The sequence below is a fragment of the Chelon labrosus genome (genome assembly GCF_963514085.1).
Source record: "Chelon labrosus genome assembly, chromosome: 15".
NCBI classification, from domain to species: domain Eukaryota; kingdom Metazoa; phylum Chordata; class Actinopteri; order Mugiliformes; family Mugilidae; genus Chelon; species Chelon labrosus.
Genome location: NC_140348.1, coordinates 18,199,921 through 18,219,768, shown reverse-complemented (window position 1 = coordinate 18,219,768; position 19,848 = coordinate 18,199,921). Strand labels below are relative to the sequence as shown.

General features: G+C 41.2%; 1 protein-coding gene across 8 annotated transcripts in view; it reads right to left on the bottom strand.

The window, feature by feature from the left end:
* Positions 1-19,848, bottom strand: part of LOC311500118 (neurexin-1a-like) — a gene marked incomplete at its 5' end in the record, with an annotated part of 245,797 nt that overhangs the window by 144,743 nt on the left and 81,206 nt on the right. For 6 of the 8 annotated variants that reach the window (XM_084561318.1, XM_084561319.1, XM_084561321.1 and 3 more), the window contains 4 exons: positions 797-1,238; positions 5,766-5,927; positions 7,023-7,046; positions 9,996-10,297. In XM_084561318.1, coding sequence (XP_084417444.1) covers positions 797-1,238; positions 5,766-5,927; positions 7,023-7,046; positions 9,996-10,297 — 930 coding nt within the window. The remainder of the gene's footprint in view (positions 1-796; positions 1,239-5,765; positions 5,928-7,022; positions 7,047-9,995; positions 10,298-19,848) is intronic. The other 2 variants (XM_084561322.1, XM_084561324.1) reach the window with 1 other exon arrangement.

Here is a 19,848-nt window from a genome sequence, read left to right as displayed (position 1 = left end):
GGTTCTATCACTATTTTACCACTGTATCTAGCTCAATTTACAACTGCTTTGGGGGGGTAATGAAATAGTTAATCTAATTTCCACCTCCTGAGATGGAGTGGAAAACATGGTCAAGGGGTATATCTAATTTGCAGCATGACATTGCAAGGCCTTGGCTCTGAGCTCACACTAACAAATTGCTGCTTAGATAAGCAAATCAACAGGGACCAGAGTGGGGCAACCCGGGGCATAGAGGACACGTTGTGAGAAAGGGGCTGAAACTTATTTTGTGGCGAATATCTGCCAGGAGTAACAACATATGACTAACAGATACTTTAAGCAGAAAACCGAACGTTTAGACGTGTTTAAAGCATGCTTCCAGTGCTAAGAAATGTTTACGTTCCGATGATGCAGCACCAGCCCTGGTATGGAAAATATAACTGTGACTCCACGCTCGCACTTGCAGTTAAATAATTTATAGATGGTGCACACAAGAACTCCTACTCTGGGTTTCTGCTGAATGCTGTCTGTGCAAGCCAGTCAGAATATATTTGTGTTCACGATCATATACGGAGATGCAAACATTTATTCATTCAGTGGCCCTCGGAGGATAACACACTGCAACTAAAGATAACACATGCAAATGTGCTGCATATGTTCTTCATTTGCTTGCGTTTTGTCAATTTGCATGTATTTTTGTGTCTTTCAAGGTATTGAGCTCCTGAAGCCTCTGAAGAAGTAGCAACAGGAGCACACATTTCCCCATTACATATTCATTTTCTTAAGATTGCTTATTGTTAACATTCCTGAAAGTTACCTGATCTCCCATCTCGCTGGAAGTCAACATGGTACCACTCGCCGTCATTGACTTTCTTATTGACTGCTCTGGTCTTTGTGGTTCCTGAGCCCATGTCCAGCAGCAGGTACAGATGGCCATCAAGCATCTCAATGGCAAAGAAGTCCACCTTGAGAGTTTGCGGGCTCTTGGAGTCCTTTGGTTGCTGCTTGGGCTTGCCGTGGCTGAACAGGAGAAGGCCGTTGGGCTCGGTGGTGCGGAAGTCAAAGGAGATGGAGCCCGTCTTCTTGGCGTTCCACTTGTTGAGGATGATAAAAGACGCAGGCGTCTCAAATGTGATTGGGTCTAGGGTGGCCACATTCTCGCACTTGAAGGCCACAGTGCCGTGTATCTTCATCTTGGGATCGCCCTGCTTGGCCAGTCTGGACAGCTCGAGTCGCACATCGTTGTTTTTGTACACAACCTGAATTGAAAGAGGAGAAAGAAAGTTAATGTTACAGCAGCACATATGTATACAACAGTATATTTTACCACAAAGAAAAATCTAGGCTCTAATAATTATTATTTAGAATCAAACTGCAGGACCACAGGACCGTCGGTCACAAGCAAGGTTTGCATGCCACCACCACTGGTCATTTTTGTCAAACTGCACTTGCGCGTGAGAAGAAACTACGTGGCATCAAATGTCACTCACATCACCCTGCTTTCTTTGCTCCCCATCTGAAGCTGTCAAAATAAGTGCATAGTGTACTCTGGCTGGGTGAAGTGTAAATAAGTGAGACATATATTTTGACTCTTGGCTTCATTGTCAGCTGAAGGAAGAGACAGCCGGATTTAAAAGGCAATTGTGACAAATGTGTGGAGAAAAGGATTCTATCAGGTTGTATCTCCTGGGATTGTATGTGAAAAATGAGATGGAGAGTGATAAATCTAAACTAGTGCCTTGATTGCAGGTGTTGCAGGTATAAAATGCTGATTAAGGCCCCAGTTGGAGTCTGTGATTAGAATAAAAGTGATCAGATGATGGATATGCCTATCTAAAGAAAAGTAAAACAATGAGTGCTTAGACATAATGCACACCGCAACATTCAGTATGCTGTACAGAATTTAGAAAATGGATGAAATGAAAAGCAAGAAATCTACATATTATTATGCAGAGATCCTCATATTAGTACCAGCTGATATCCTCAGAAAGCGGACTGCGTTTCCTATTAACGGACTTAAACAGATGAAGTGCATTAGTGCTGCGACCTTTGAGATGCGGCAGGGCATTACAAAAAATAAACCATGCCATTAAAATTTTATTTGATTGGGGATGTGAATCGTTATCATATTGTGCAGCCATATGATATAGCCCAGATATGAACTGGCCTGTTTGCTAACTCATTATTATTTATTGCTGGTTTCATATTCATAATTAGTTTTACCGTCTCATAGATGTATGTATACGCCAACTAGACAAGTTTGAATTTACATTTATGTCTGCACATACTTATATTACTGTATGTAATGAAGACTTTGTAAAGGTGTTTTGCAGAACCTTATAATGTTGCAGGGAAGTTGACTTTTGAGGCTTTAGATATAAATTGGCATCACGTCATCATGTTATCCTATTAGACGTTTGACGAAATTCGGTCGAGCCATTCAGAAGATATTGCTCACAGGGATGGAACGCACATGAGAGCGCAGTAAGGTTTTACTACCAAGGTCTAATCAGTTTATTCTTATGTCAAAGTTGCAATTCATGCCCAAATTGAAGAAATCATGTCAAGCTGTTACTTGGATATCGTGTCCACGTCAACTGGACGATTGGGCGGACAGACAACCCAAAAATGTAATGCCTCAGGCCAGGACGGTTAGAAGCATATTGAATTCAGAAGGAGGTTTCTTATGAAATAAGAACATACAGCATCCCCACAGACTAAAACATAGTCACAGTTTGTGTAGAGGGTGATGCACTAATTTCTGCACAGAAATCAAACATGAGTGCTACTGTAATTGGCAACAGTCTTGCAAAAACCGGAGACAGCCACAACCTTGTCATTATCCAATCTCCATAATGATTTGAAAGTATATCTGGTAGTGCAGCTGTATGGTTACATCCAGTTTCCATATGAGAAACTAATTTATATCGTAGTTAATGTCAAAGATTTTCATTATAACTGCAGTGTGATCATTACGCATTCGCCACAGAAACTCATTTGATGTGTTTCAATATAATGTGCCAATATGTTTCCAAAGTAAATATCATAAAGACAGCAAAGACAAGGACGTCAATAGAAGGAGGATAAAGGAGTAACTAATAACAGCTACCCCCAGAGGGCACAAGCACAGTCAATGATCTCTTCCACACTGCTCCAGTACTACTAATTGGTAGATAAGGTCATTGAATGATGGATAGCACCATTATGGCTAAAGCATGCGTATGTATTTACATAACAAAAGAGTTGCAACGGTTCGGCTATATTGCTTCCGTTGGGCCAAATCAAATGAGTTACAGCTGTGGAAAACACTAGCCATGCTTTTTACTTGCTGTCATGCTAAGCATTCACCTGAAAACGGGGACACCTCCGATGGGATTGCATTTGCATGGAGCGTTATGTTTATCACTGAGTCAGATCTACTGTGTCTAACTGTTCAGGTACACGCAGCTCGTAGGGGTGCATCAGAATTAGGCAAGTCTTTGTAAATAATTTGTGACTGACTGTATCAGAGTGCATTTAACTGCACGGAAATCTGGAAACAGATAATGGCAAGCTTTTATTCACACATCTTTGTCTTCGCTTCAGGAAAAAAGTACAGCGCGTTCTCAGGTATGACACGCAGCCAAGAATGTTTAAGAGATTATAGAAGTAGAGGTGGACTAAAAGGTAATTGGACAAGAATGTCTTGTATAAAGAAGGAATGTGAAAAAGAGTTAAGGAAGAAATTATGATATCTGTGCCTGCTGGACTTGAGTCATGCAGACAAAGGTGCAACAGATACAGCCAATAAACCTAAATCAATTTTTTATGGTCCAGACAAAGGGCACCCTTCAGAGTCAAAGGAGCTTTGGTCTGAGCTATGACCGGTGCTGCACTAGTACTGCTGCACTAATTTGTCACCAAACTAGGCCTGTGACAACTGAGCTATTACTGCACCCCCGTTTGTTTTGCCATCAGAACCAACAGGCAGGCGTGGCAGCTCAGACTGGAATCTGCACACAAGTACTGCAACAAGCCATTTGTGTACATCCATCAGGGCCCACAACACATGCTGTTCATACACCACTGTTCATACGCTATCACAATATATTCTGAAGATGACCTGAGACAGGGCTTTGTTTAATTCAACAGTCTGGATGAGATGATTCATAGCACTTGTCAAGTACTAAAATGTCATAAATGAAATTAAAAGTCAAGCAGATTAAAGAAAACTATGGATTTTACAGTATGTGACCTTAGTCTCGTATTTGTTTTGTCTTGACATCTGCATTTGTTTGGTAAAACTCAGTGAGGAATATTAAATGACTCCATGAACAAATAAAAGCGGGGGAGGGTTTGGAGTGTCTCACTTCTCTTGGGAGCTATCACAGCTCGGCATCATATTTGAAGTTTCTGAGCAGTTCAATACATCGATCTCAGGATACTGAGAGCAGCCGCTTGGGTAGGGCTCGCCAAGAGCAGAAACGGGGTAGCTCAGTGGGGTGGATGACCATGCTCGGGGTGCACCTATTCCAATCCTGTTTTCACCACATCTGTAGCACCCCAGAGACATGTAGTTAAGTAGGACCCCTTAACAACCAGGCCTCTAATGAGCTGAACTCGGCATGTGGACATGTGGTCCACACCCTGTCTGCTCATTAAAGAGAGTTGCTTCAGACCTCTCCAAGAGGTTCACCAAGGATGTCAGTTTGTGCTTGAGGTAAGATACAATATGTAGGACACCAAAGGTGCAAGTGAAGCTACAAAAAAAATAAAAGGCAGAGCACAGAGGAAAAGGGAAAACATTCTTTTTAAAAAAAAATAAAAATTAAAAGATAAATGAATGGATCATTTTTTTATATGTCCCCAGTGGTTTCTGAAGTAAATGCCGTAGGTCAGAATCCCTATTAACCAGCAAAAACATAAAAACATAAAAACGTAAAAAAATGCCACTGTTCAGCTTCCAGTGAAAGGTATAACTTATGACCCCTCTGGTAGAGAAATTACCTTCTGCTCTCTGGCATCATCTCTTGGGATAATGTGCACACAATATGCATGCTTCTTGAATACTACAACTCATAGGTAAAGGGGCAACTGACAAAAGACACAACTGTAAGCCATGATTCAACTGGCTCGTTACTCTTCATGTCGTCCGGAATACAGCATGTGCTGAATTCAGTGCATCATTTGAAAGAATATATGTCAAACAGACGTATATTCTTCATACATTCAAGGAGACACTTTGAAGCTCTTTGAAGTTGCCTTTGTATAAGCACACATACTACTGACATCAAAAACATATAGGGTCGGTCATTAGACAGGCGGTCTAAGATAATATCAGTCTGGTACAGAATATACTCAAGCACTAGTGATGTGTTAAGTGTGTCAGTTGCCTCACTGCTCATGAAAATTCAACTCCCTGATCTCTGGATCATTGCTCCTCTTTGAAGTGCACCTGACAGAGCTGTATGAAGCCTTTGGTAAATTCCACTCCAAGACAGAGCTCTATATGTGTGGGTGTGTGATTTACCTTGTGTGGGTGTGTGTGTATTGTGTGTTTGCCCGTGTATATGTGTATAGCAACGTATGTGCACCGACGGGGCTGAAGAGGAAAGAATCAGTGTCAGAAAAAGTTTGAGTTGTCGAGTGTGCGAGGAAAAGAGGAGAAGCAAACTAAAGCAAAGTGCTGAGGATGAGACAGGTCAGCGTGTGGGTGGAAAGGCCTGTTTTGGAGTCCTAAGGTGAAGCCAGTCATATCCTGTACACCCACCAGCCTCAGAGCTCGCACAGAAAGAAGTAGTGTTTACCTCCTTGAGGCAGCCCATGAAGTTGTTGCTAACTGGAGATCCAGGCAGGTCAGCTGTGCTAGGACTCCCGCCAACATAGAAAAAGTCGTCAGAGCCTAGCATGGTGTAGTCCTCTTGTGTATATCCCGTGGTGGTCAGAATCCCATCCACGGATATTGTTACCTAGACAACAAAGCACAGGGAAAGGACACGCTATACTCAGACAGCCTATAGACTGCAGTGTCATTGCCTCTCTTTCTTGTCGTCTAAGATTGACTTCCCTATAAGCTTGTTTATTCCGAAACCCATTTTCATGTCTGTTTTCATTGACTTTTTTCTTGTTTTGTTCTTATTATTTTGTCCAGTTTGATTAGTTGGAAGACTGCAAGCCTTCAAAGGAATGCTATTCTAGTTAGAGAGTTAGTGATCTGCCCATACTACAGTGTTAGTATTGCCCCTACTGCAACTTAAAAGTACTTTAGCAGACACAAAAATGGTGTTAGTAAAATGTTATCCAGGTTAGTTCAACTGTTATTCCTTATTAGTACGTCCACCAATTCTACAAAATAAATCAGAACGTGCCACTTGGTTAGAAAAGGAGCACATGCTATGAATAGCACAATCACCTTTTAGTATGACAGTGACTGAGGGTAATAGAGGAAAAAAAAACCTGCATGCATTTGTCTTTTCTTTTTGTGTTTGATCATACAAAAAGAAAATGTTCCCAACTTCTTGACCGGGATTCAAAATCAGTATTTTGACACTCGCCACAGTGTCAGATGCATGCAAAAGCTTGTGGACACTACAAAACCACACATGGAAATAAAAAAGCACCAGAGAAGTAAGTTACAAACATAGCTCAACTTTCACAGTCACGTTGACAAATGGGCAGAGTGACATTTGCAACAGGTAGTCTCAGTGCATGCCATGCAAAGTGAATGGGGATACAACTGGCTGAGCCAAAGAGCATCAGGCCAGCCCGACAGGAGAAGGTCCTCATTATTAACCACAGCTTGATGCAAAAGGCTCGAAATGATGCTCCTAAAAAGGTGGATCAAACAGAATTGGACAGGAAACAGGTGAAATAAAGAGGAAGAAACGAATGAATGAACTACGAAATTAAAAAAGGATTCGAAAAGTAAGCAGAAGTGTACCAACCGCAATTTCCCTTTTTTTGTAAATGACGTCTACAGTAAAAAAGAAAGAAAAGAAACACACGGCAAACCCAAACTAAGAAACAATTAGAATGATATCTACCGAACAATGTAGTTTGTTTACCATAGCGTGTCCAATGCCTGAGTGCTTTGTGGAAAAGGGGGGAGAAAGGAAATTAAAAACTGTGAACAGAATAACGATTGTTACTCAAATAATATATGATGGTCAATACTGTTAGTACATTGTTAAACGGCAAAAAACCATACTGGTTAGTAGAATGACACATTCCATGAATGATGTTAGTTAGTTTCCAAAGCATGTTAGTAACATAGAGAAAAAAGGGCAAAATAAGTTTAACAAGAAAAAAGCAGACCAAGGAAATAACAAGAATGCTCAATAAGAGGTGCTAGAGCTCAACCAGTGACTCCCTGAGTTCCTCGTGGTGTTTTTGCACCATTTTCTTTATGTGACCAGACCACTGTGTAGCAGAGAAAATAACTTTCTTACCCAAGTCCTTACAAAAGGTTGTGATTGACAGACATCAAATGGTTTATAAGAAAGAATGCCTAAAGAACATCAGTTGACCCTCATTAAGACAATCCCAAGTTCAAGACCATTTTTAAGCGTTGTTGTTTTTATTGGTATTATTATTTGCCTTCTTTTGTGCTTAGGCTTTAGACCAATCCGGTGTTGAAGACTTTCCAGCGCTCATTCAATACTTTACCTCCGTTTGGTCTTATTGATGAACTTTAGGATCACTTTACTGCAATGAGACAAAGCAAAGAAGACCCTGACACAGAATGAGGAGGATGGCAGTTTTGATTCCCCCGCAGTGCATGCATTCAATATGCTTGCTTTTCTTTCTCACTTTGAATGCAGTGAATGTTCAAGCTGGCCAAATCCTTAGGTTTGCCAATAATCAATTTGCTGATTATGCAAAAGGAGTAGCTCTGGTGCTGAGGTGAAGATAAACATTTCCCACTAAATGAGCAGGAACAAATCTAGAGTTTGAAGTTGTACTTGCCTGTAAACTATTTTGAAAATCTTATGTTGATGCATAGTTTATACAGGTCTACATGACCGATGCACATATTTGAAAACTTGACAAAAATAGCTCAGGAAGCCCTTTGGAAATTGTCATTACATGCTAGTATGTTCACCAACTAAACATGCTAAAGCTAGCAAGCTCTTTGACGCAAGATCTTCTTCACCTAGCTTTTGCGTTTCTATGAGTTTCTATGAGTAAAACGTGTTTCTATGAGCAAAAACCTCCTGTTCACCTGGGTTTACTGTATTAACTACCTATTTGCATTTGCACTGACTTGATTAGTATATTAGTATGCCATCCACCATCCAGTAGTGGAATTTCTCTCCCGTGACTTCAAGGGCATCTATCTTGGCACCAGTGATGGACATTCAACCTTATTCTAGAACTGCTGCTACCACAAACAAACCACATTTCTGTGTGGTTGTCCAGATAGTGGATAGATTGTCTGCACACCAATTACGCTTAACTTGGCCAGAATTGGCCTGAAACAGATCATGGACTGCACTGGCCTGGAAGCCTTTGGCTACACACTTGATGACTCAAAATAGCTGTCTTTAGGTGCCAGAGGAAGACTTCTTGGCTACTTCTTTGTCTCCTGGGATATGAGACCATTCTTGGATTTGACTTGCTGATTTTGTCTCCTTAATAGTGGGAATTCTTCCAGATTTGCTCGCTGGTATTATCCTGAAACTATATATTTGTTCCAAAAAGGAAACTGCAAGTGTAAGCTCCCAGGGAGGGTATGTTTTCATGTCATCCGGATGAGTCGGCACCTATTGAAGTGTACCATGAAGTGGACCTGGGCTATGGTCCAGACGCACTTTACCCAGATGGAAAGTGATTCTGGACATGATTAAGTAGGATTTACTAAGTCTAGCTGTCATGCAGCCTGTTAACATTTGGGTGTCATGAAACACCTGTAGGAGTTGTTTCTACACCTGGGGTTAGATCCCAAATACCAAGTCGCCAACTCAGTCTTCCACCTGTTGCCGATGCAGCCCTGGAGTGTTGGAGGAAACTCTGCGTTGTATTCTAATGGCCGCCAGGTTGAAGAAACAGAAGCAGTGATCAAGATCTTGCCCTCATAGTGGCTGAATTTAGCTAGCCAACACCTGACTCAGAGAATTACATCAGCTAAGAAAGGGGAGCCAATTCTTAAATCACAGACAACATGTTGATGTGTTCCTCAACACTCCTTTCATCTCTTCATATTGCTCATAGGTCTGACAGACTGGGTCATGTCCAAGGACGGTCCGCCACTAGCAATGTGGCAGCTGCATCCAGACTTTATTTAGTGCTGGCACATCAGTAGTACACAAACATTCACTGACCTCTGTGGCTTCTTCCTTCTCAGGTGGACGGTTTGCTCATGTGTAAAGCTGAAGGGGTTGTTTTGTACTGTTTCTTCATGATAAAATCTAGCATGACCAGTGTTATTGATGTCTACTAAACAGCATTTTCACAGAAAATGATGGGATTTCCCTGTGCTAGAACTTCGAAGCATGAGGGCATAATGTTATACTTTATGTTTATGTTTTGTTTTAGTTCGTCCAACAATCCAAAGAAAGAAAATGTTCTCATTCCTTTGAATGCTTTTAGATGCAACAGGGACACAGAGCTAACTCATGAATTAATCCTGCAACAGTGGTGCCTCCGGAAATAGCAATAACTCCGCTAATATTACTACTCAGAAAAATATGCTAGGAAGGGGACTTAACTGTGAGACACTTAAGTACACATAAGTAATACACCAGGTGTTCATTTCTAAAATGTTATTATTTCCTGTCAAACATATCAAAGAGCGCAAATGTCTTTGTTTGTGTGTTTGTTTCCGTAAACTGTAACTCAATAGATGATCTTGATTCAAATCTAGATGTCCCTGCTCCATTGTGGTTCTGTTTTTAGTCTCCACCATAAACCACCATGATTCAATTTTGCAGTCCAATTACGGTGTCTGGAAAAAAGAATGTGTTGTATGATGGTAATGATTTAAGTGCATTTGTTTTAATTTGTTTACTGAGTTTTCGCATCACCCTCTGTACTGTTACCTGACGTAGATTCCTTGTTACTTTGACATCATGCCAATCATTGTCATTAAATTTCCCATTGACTGGCTCCACAAGAGCTTCAAAGGCTCCAGACCCCAAATTAATGACGAGGGACACAGCCCCATTTTTCAGCGCCAGGTTGACGTAATCAGCTGATTTGCCCGTGTGCAGCATCAGTCCATTCCTCTGCAGGGTTTTGAATGACAATGTGATTTCATCACTGCTGCTTTGAATCGGGTTCAAGGACAAGTCGTAGCAGAAGAACTCAGATCCTTTGAAGGTTGCGACATACTCTTCTTTTCCTGCGGAGACAAAAGAAAGAGAAATGTGTTGCATTAATATCATTGCCTCCTGGGTGCCTGTTGGGAAGTTGTCAGAATAAATGAGAAAAGATAGCTCAAAAAGGTGGTTTAATAACAAGAAATTGAAACGCTGGAATGTAAAGGAAGGCACACAAAGAGGTAGGCTGGTCTACTAGGGGACTACAAGTATTCAGTGCAACACCAATATGCTACTGTAAATTACAGCTGCCCTGGCATTTGCACATACATAAATTATATACTGTTTCCACAGTCTTATATTGGCTGCTTATAATGCAAGGGACAACCACACATGTATGAAACAATGTGATATGAAGACATCCCATAACCATATTACATAAAAAAGACATTTTGCTGTCTCAGTTAGTCATGGATAATGCGCTATTGTCGCCAGGTATTAAAGCCTACTCACACTCCTCCGACAAACTGATGAATGCACAAGGCTATGCATAGATGCTTAGAAAACAAGAGTAATGAAATTCAAACAGGGACAACAAAAGCAGATTCACCACTTCATATCCACAGTTATCCGCAATTTACAGTACATCCATGTCAGACTCAATCAAATAACTGAAACTTCTCAGAAATATGGACAATTAAACATACCCCAGCATTATATTAACCGCTTAAAATGACAGAAACCATCCTTGGGAAAAAAAATATAATTATTTGACATGCACTTTAGTGTTTTAGTTTGACCCATCTACTAACATGTAGCTGGCTTGTAGAGTGGCTTATGACCTATACTGCAGCCAGCCACCAGGGGGAGCTCCACATGCTTTGGCTTCACTTTTGAAGAGCAGTCGTGGTGTTCATGTTTTTCTACAGTCTATACCATAATCACAATACAATGAAGTGAGAAGGGTGGACTCATATTCATCATCTGAGTGACATATTGTTATACTTAGTATATGTATTCTTGAGTTACAGCAAAAAAAACGTATTTTGTGAGGCTTTGGTGACCTTGGATATTTTATCTGTCCATCCAAGCAAATCCAAGCAAATGTTTGTGCCAGATTTGAAGCAATTTCCTCGAGGTGTCCCTGAGAAATCTTGTTCACGAGAATGGGACAAACGGATGAAGAACCTGAAAACAATATGACAACTGAACAACAGTAAGCAAGAGCAAGTCTCTCCACTAACACAGCCCACAGGCTGTACAACCTTGGCTGGAGATATCTGTTTACTTTTACAGATAACATCGACTGTAGTTGTGTCTGATGAATTCAACCCTTGCTGTACTGATATTTATACTAGCTTTGGTCTTCTTTGAAAAACCACAAGTAATGAGAGGGTCCGCTTGTGGTAGTGTTGCCTTTGTATTGACAGTATAATGAAATCTGATCCACAATATCAGAGCGAAATAAAAAGCTGATAATAAGCTCAGTGGAATTCAGATCACACGCACACATTAACCTCATATTTCCACCACACGGTGGAGGTTTGACTGCAGTTTGAATTGATTTATGGACAGAAAGCTACAAATTAACGTCTGTGGAGTTATTCCACAGACGCAATTAACGATCTCTCACTTCTAAACCTGTATTGAGAAACTCGCCTTTTATATATTTCCTGACCAGCCTAAACAAATCAGATTCCATCCACTCATGTAGAAATCACTTCGGTGACAGCTTCATGTGAACTTCTGAAAACGCTCAATTAATTCAGCTACATACATTTTTCAATAACACCTGAGCAAGTCGGCACGCATCGTCCATCAGACATCCTCAGATGTGACAGGGACTTGACACAGCAAAAACAACCTTGAGAAAAACCTTAACACTGTAATTGTGTGATAAAAACAAAACAAAGCAGCGGCAGGCGTCAGAGGTGATGCATGTGAACGCCCATTAGCAAGCGTTTAAAAACGGGTTTAGACAGATAACAAGCCATTAAAGCCACGAGCAGAAAATAAACCACCAAAACGCAAATGGACCAAAGCATTCAATTATCATAAATGGAGCCGTACATTTATATGTGCTTGGCAAACAAACACACACACACAAATGAACGCACAGCATACATGCTTAGAGTAGCACCCAGGCATGGCTACAACAACATGAGAAATAAAAGGGTCTGCTGTCCACAACAATTTGTCACCTCATTGATTTCCCCTTAAAGGCGCTATAGTGCACCTCTGGGAAAACTACAAGGGGCCGTAATTGAAGCTGACTGGATCTCGCCACTCTTTGGTCATTCCTTCTATGTCTGAGCCCCCCCATCAGTGAAAATGAGAGAACTCTACCCTCTTCACTAAACCCACCCACCCCTGCTCCACAGGCTCAGTGACCACATAACAAATAGAGCCAATAGTTTAGGGTCATTCTCATCTCTCTCTTTCTCTCCCTCTCCACACATCCCCACGCCTGCTGCAAGTCACATTTAATTCCCTGAACCAATGGAGAATGAATTGTGTGTGTACAGCAGAGGCATTGTTAGGAATTTGGGCCTCTTCCTAGAGGGAGTTCCAGAGCCCACGTCTCCCATAGTGCTTATATTCGAAAACGTAACGTATGTAGGATTAAATGAAGAACAGTTTAAGGATCGGTCTGTGCTCAGCTGAAACAGGTAAAATCACAAATCACTTAATGTTGTTCCTCTATTATTTCGATGACCTAATTGAACAGAAGAGGCGGCAGAGTTTTCTAACAACTAGCTAACTCACTAACTTCCATATTAGAGAAACAATACATAATTTTCTTTATATCTTTTAGAGCCTGAGCTTTTGGAGACATTTCATCATAAATCTCTCAGGCAAGTCACAGTGCAAGACCCAGATTGTTCCCAAGCTTCCATTTGGCTCACAAGCACACAGCTGGCTCCTTTAAACTGTCTTTCTGTATCTCGGTAGTGCAAAATATACTCCTTATTTTTGGAAAAATAAAGATATCTTGTAAGGCACCTACATTTGGCTGTACAGCACAACTGCAAACTGTCTGTGAAGATTCTCAGTCTTCCAGGTCATGGCACATTTCCCACAGATACTTGATCAGTTTGGGATTTAGTGAATTTGGAGGCCAGGTCAACACCTTGAGCTGTTTTTCATGTTTTTTTTGTTTTTTTTTTAGTTATTCCTAAAGTGTTATTGTGTGTGTGCCTGTGTCAGGCTGCATCCTGCAAGGGATGGCTGCTGCCATCAGTTAGTGTCTAGGTGGGTGGTACATGTCTAAGTAACATCCACATGAATGCCAGGTCCAAAAGTTTCCCAGCAGAACATTGTATTGTCACAAGATGGTCATTGTTATTCACTTCCCCTGACAGTGGTTTTAATGTTACGCCAGATCTGTGTGTATAGAAACTTGACTCCTATTCCAAAACAATCTGAATTATTACCCAAACCTAAGCTCAGAACTCTACCAAGCTTTTTTAGCATCTTCTAGCTCACAGTCTTGGTTTAATGTCCTGCAACTTCTCAGTTTCTCTGCTTTCAACATCCCCATTTCCAGCCACAATGGCAGCTATTTTTTCTAGCATTGCAATGATACCCTACCGAATGCAGACAGACAAATATACCACATCCCCAGTAAACACAGGTATATGTTGCAGATAGTGACAAGAGAGACAAATAATAGATGGTGCAGACAATCTGTTAGATGAAAGTGGAGTGAATATTGGACTCGCAGTCATTGTTAGGGAAGAAAGAATGCTGATGCTGCTTCTGTGTGCTGGACCTGTTTGCACATTATTACAACCTAACCTAACTTGTCACTATCTTCCTTTAGCAGTAGCTGGGCCTCTTGATCGTTTCGTGTGACATATTGTTTTTAATCAGCCTGAGCTTGTGAGGCTAAAAGCAACTGAATGATGGACAGGATTGAAATATTATAGAGAAAATACATAAAATACTGCTGAAACTTCACAGCTTTAGCTCCACTGTCATGTATTAAAGTAAAACATCCCATTTTTTGACTCGGATTATGTATGGCAGTGACTGGCAGCATCTTTTGCCAAAAAAAACAACAAAACAGACACAGGTATAGCAAGATGCAGACAGCTGGGCTTCCTTGTATCAAAGTGTGTTGCTATGATGCACAAATCCCATATGTAAAGCAAGATCATGGAAAATACTGACGGCCAAGTCAAACATACCCCACCCATTTAAGGAGTAAACACTTTCTGAAAGTAAAATTGGACAGTTTTGACAAAAATCCCCTTCATATATGCTCGGAACGGCTAATGACTTCCGACTGAATGCAACGCTTATATGTGAGGAGCATCCTGAACAAAGTGTGCATGCAGTGTTTCATTTCTGAGCCTTGAAAGGAAGACCATAGCAATGCAACATCTGAGCAGTGTGTACGTCTGCGTGTTCATCTCTTCCAGACGCAGGATCACAGCAAACATAACAACCTGCGGTGTTAATATTTAGCAGCCGACGTGTCACTCAGACATGTCATTTTCCTGCAGGAAAAAAAAATAAAAGTAAAAAGCCGCTTGATCAAGAGAGGAGTACTGTTTTGTCACTGTGTTCTCCTGGGTGTTTGGGCGTGTCCCAGTTGTCTCTCTGGGCTGTCCTACGCCCTACAGTCAATCAAACCACAGCAAGCTGTCTGCACCTTAATGCCCTTGAGTCATGACACTGAATGAAAACATGGATAAAAGCCAGCTCCTTTACTCCTTTCTCAGAGCACCTAGGACAGAAAAAGACAGGAACTGAGAGAAAGTGTAGCTCCTGGGGAAATGCCATAAATAGACACACAGGTAAAAACTTGTCACAGTCTGTTGTTTTGCGTCACTGAACGGCCTTTTTGAACAGACGAATATCTGCGCCTTCAGCGACACCCAATTTACACTACAAGATTCACGAACTCCAAAAACCCAACATTAGCAGAGCCCATTTTCCACAGCACTTGCCTCTCATATCCTTCGATTCTTGCTTCTACGACAGCGATCTTCCTGTAATCGCCTCTGAATTTACGACTGTCCTCGTCGCTGTAAATAACTGTTCTGAAACATCTAACTGCTAGTGACATTCAGAAACCTAATTCTCTATGGTCACATCACATTTGTGGTTGTGGTGCAGAACTAACTACCCATATTGATGGAAGTAATAGAATTATTCGGCACTCAAATTAAATTAGTGTCACAAAGACTCAAAGAGGTATGGTTCTTGCAGGAAGCAGCCACAAACAGCCAGGCATAAACTCCACTGCAATAAATAAATAAATAATAAATAACTGTAGAGGCAGCATAAGCGCCTTTAAAGTATAGTTTAACCCTTGAGTATGTAGAGCTCAATCTTTTATTATCATGACGCACCAAGGGGCTACAAGCTGGAGCACGTCGTATGTGCAGCAGTGCCAGCATGTGACCGAGCAACCAGGAGGCTTCGCATCAGTCACTTTGCTCTGACACTAATCTGGCATCTGCTACTCTATGGCTGCTTTTTAAATTAGCTTGCACCCAGGGGAGCACGCTGCCTGTCAACATCAAATCGTGACACTACGGTCTGAAACAGACTTGGCAGGATATGAGGAAAATTACCTATGAAATATGCGGCAGGGGGAAGCTTTGACTTTAAGTGCCATCATTCCAGTCCGTGACAATTTTGACCTGGTTGCACACGTAATAAATCGGCGACGATGTGTTGCTTTGTCGTTTTAAGATGCCAAAGTCATTTTGGGCTCACGGCATTAAAAGAAAACAGCTGATGTCGTTATTTATGACAAATATATGATCGTCCTCCCGGATGAGCAGAGACAGAAGATGACACGATGTAAGCAGTGTCCATTTTAAGGGGCAGGGGAAGGGGGTGTTCTAGACATTGCTCAGACAGACACAGTAATTATGTTGCCCGTCTCCAATGGTGTCATCTTCTTCATGACAGTCCCCCAGCATTAACTGTGACTATAGCATGAAACTCTACATCGCTGTTTCCCTGTCAGACGTCTCACCAACACCCACCTTCCTCGCACCACTAGAAATACCCTTCTTCAGCTCTCGGTAACAAGCTGAAGTAAAAAAGAGCTCCTTGTTCAACTGTTTCCCAAGGTTCAAGGGAGGTTCACAGTTTTAGAGAGAAAAAGGGATAAGATGCACCTCCAGAGAAAACACCTGTGGATCTTTAAGGTCTAAGTGTGCCATAAATAAATTTGGACGCCAAAGCCTTGCACAACGTGGAGACCAAAATCTTTTCATCGTCTGTGGCAAAGCTCAGTGACTGACACTGTGTTTCTTTCTGTTCCCATTCACTTGCTCTTTCCTTGTTTGATTGGCAGCCTATTAAAATGATACAGAAGTTAGCGTCTGGCAGCCTATTAAAATGGCAGGAAGTTAGCGTCGTGAAGCCGGCCTAAGCCTCTTACGTGATGACAGAGAGAAGGGTTCCTGAAGTGCTACATTCTTTGAAGACATATTTTATTACGTGATTATCACACCATTCAACAGAATTATTTGGATGTTTCAAATCGCTCTCTGTCCGCAAGGTAGACACTGATAGTTGTACTTCATAAAAGTTCTTGCTGAAAATAAAAATGGATTCCTGTGTGCCCCCGTCTCTCGCCCAATGACATCTGGGATAGGCTCCAGCCCCCTCTTGCGACCCCTCACAAAACAATGAATGAATGAACGAATGAATTCCTGTGATTGTTGTTGACGATCGTGTTGACAGAGCAGAAGTAATGTGTGAGAAAGCCTCAATTAGCTCAGTTAAATGTATCCGAGCATTTTTTTTGCCGACAGAGTCAGCATGTGTGTGAGCTTACACATACCAAGTTCTGTCAGACGCCACACTGTGCGTATGGTGTCATTTAGATCCTCAGTATGAAGGATGTCTTGCTGTGCTCAGAGAGAGTCCCTTTCCCTGGTGTCACTCTGCAGAAACACTTCGTCCATAGTAAATTTACTCATAATTGGCTTTGCCACTCAGCTTGTCATTAAGGATGGAAGCAAGCATCAATTAGACACCTATTAGAACATGTGGCTCATACATATTCAAGGTGTGTGCCTATGTGTGTGCAAATATGCGTATTAAAGAGGGGACAAGCTTTCTGGTTTTATTTCATTCATTCACTCATTCATCTTCTGTAACCACATGTCCTGTGAAGGGTCACGGGGAGTCTCTTGGGTGATTGAGCAATATATGGCTTTCTGATAGTAAAACTAATAATTGATGACCAATTCCCAGGTGTTCAGGTTGATCTGTTTGATTATACAATGAATATTTTGAGCCACATACATTTGCCCAACCTACTTTAAGTTAATTATTTTGTTTGTTTAAATTACCTTTTTAATGCCAGCAATGGTGTTTGGAAGGTTATAGGCGGTGTAGGCTTCTGCGTCAATTTGATGGCGTAGCTTCAGCAATAGCGCAGTGCATACACAGACCCTAACCCCGTAGCTGATGTGCACTTCCCCAGAAATCTAACTACGCAGCCGACAAGAGCTGTGATTGGCTCACAAGTATAAATGGCTCACACCGGCGCAGGCTGCGTACGTAAGCCTATGTACCGCAGTATCCCAAGTGAGCCTTCACACAGAGGCCAAAGCTACAGTCATAACAACTGTATGACTATCTTATAAACATTTATTATTAAAACGCCTACAAGCCTCATGTCAACTCCCTTGTGGAGACTATGGAAGTATTGAAACTGCTGTAGTAAATCTTAGAAATCTATGTCCAGTTGAATAAAATATTAGCCCAGAATATGCAAGTATCTGCATCACTGGTCTGTTGTGTATTATATCCTAATTATGACAATGAGAGTTTACCATAGTGCTCTACGTGCACATAATGCTAGCAAAACACATTAGTTAGCTGATAATCCCTATTTGACAGAAAATATGAAGAAGTACATGAAAAAAGCAATCTGACAGTACGCTTTAAAAATATATTAAAGTCTTATACAGACCAGAATACGTCTATGGAAATTCTTGCTTAGTCTTTAAAAGCCCGTAGTAGAGGTACTGGCTTTTGACCAGTTCAATAATGTATTAATCACATTTTATAAAATGGATTTATGAGCCACTTTGTAGTTTTTCGTTACCTCTTTTGTTATTTATTTATCTTTTTTTATGTTTTGAAACGACATATTGAAAGAAGTTAGAAATCGAATTATAAACCACATTTTTCATATCAAGTTACATAGCTTCAGTATGCCCTTGAGTAGACTGGCATTTTCATTACAGTGGTATCCATATCGGATAGCAGTTATAAAATGTATTAATACAATATGGTTCATTATAGCATAATTATAAATATCTAGTTCTGTTAAATATATGTCTAAATTCACGCTGATTATAAATAATAAATTGCTGCTTCTGCAGTGTTGCCAAGGAGCGAATCTCTAAGACTGATCTTTACAGAAAACAGAGCTGTGTTTACAACAACTGCTGGCATGAAGCTAGAATGAAGGTCAAAGCTACATGCTGTTATTTATAGTCACTGTCTTTATCAACATGCCTTTCTATTGAAGCATGATTCATGCGCACAGATCAGGCATAACATTATGACCACCTTCCTAATATTGTGTAGGTCTCCCTTGTGCCTCCAAAACAGTTGTGACTCATCAGAAAATGAACACGGACTTTCTGAGGGTGTCCTGTGGTGTCTGGGAACAGAATGTTGTTAGTGGGGGTCTTTGGGTCCTATGGGTTGAGGGGAGGGGCCTCTGTGGATCAGGCTTGTTCCAGTGCATCCCACAGACACTAGTGAATTTGGAGACTAGGTCAACACCTTGTGCTGTTTTTCATGTTTTTTTGATTTGTTCCTAAAGCATTCTTCTGTGTGTGCCTGTGTCAGGCTGCATCCTGCTGGCAATGACTGCTGCCATCAAGGAGTGTCATTGCTATGGGGTGGGGGTGCCTGGTCTGGTCTACATGTCTAAGTATCATCCACATGAATGCCAGGTTCAAAAGTTTCCCAGCAGAACATTGTATTGTCAGAAGATGGTCAATGTTATTTCCTTCACCTGTCCGTGGTTTTAATGTTGTGGCTGATCGTTGTAGCATTTGAATATGACTGAAATGTGACTTAAAGCTGGTGTATATCATAATTATCTAAGACAAACCTGACGGTAATGTCAAATCAATTTTAGCACTAATAACGACTCTACCAGGCATTTTAATGCATGTTAGCCAGATCACAAACAGTCCATGTCACATGCAGCCCATTGCTGTTCATTCTAATTGCTTCATTCAGGTGCGAAGACAACCCTCCCCTGGGATCAACTCCCACAAGGACACGGAGCCACCTCATCCGCAGCTTTGCATCGCAGCTTTGATGAATACACCTGCGCACACAGCTTCTTGAAAGCATGAAAACAAACATACACTTGACAATGGAGCTCACCAAAGACTACCTCCTCTTCAATACCTTTGACACACAAACCAGATTAAATTCCAATAACAACACTGACTCCTGCAACTCCCACCTCACAAACTGCAATTTCCTCGTAGCAAAAAGTCAGACAGGGAAAATATTTCATTTCATTTAGAAATGACCACAATAACATATGAATATTCTCTAATGAATAACAGGATGTGTCCCCATGAATCAAGATATCAAAGGTGTTAGCAGCAAAATAGGATAAAGA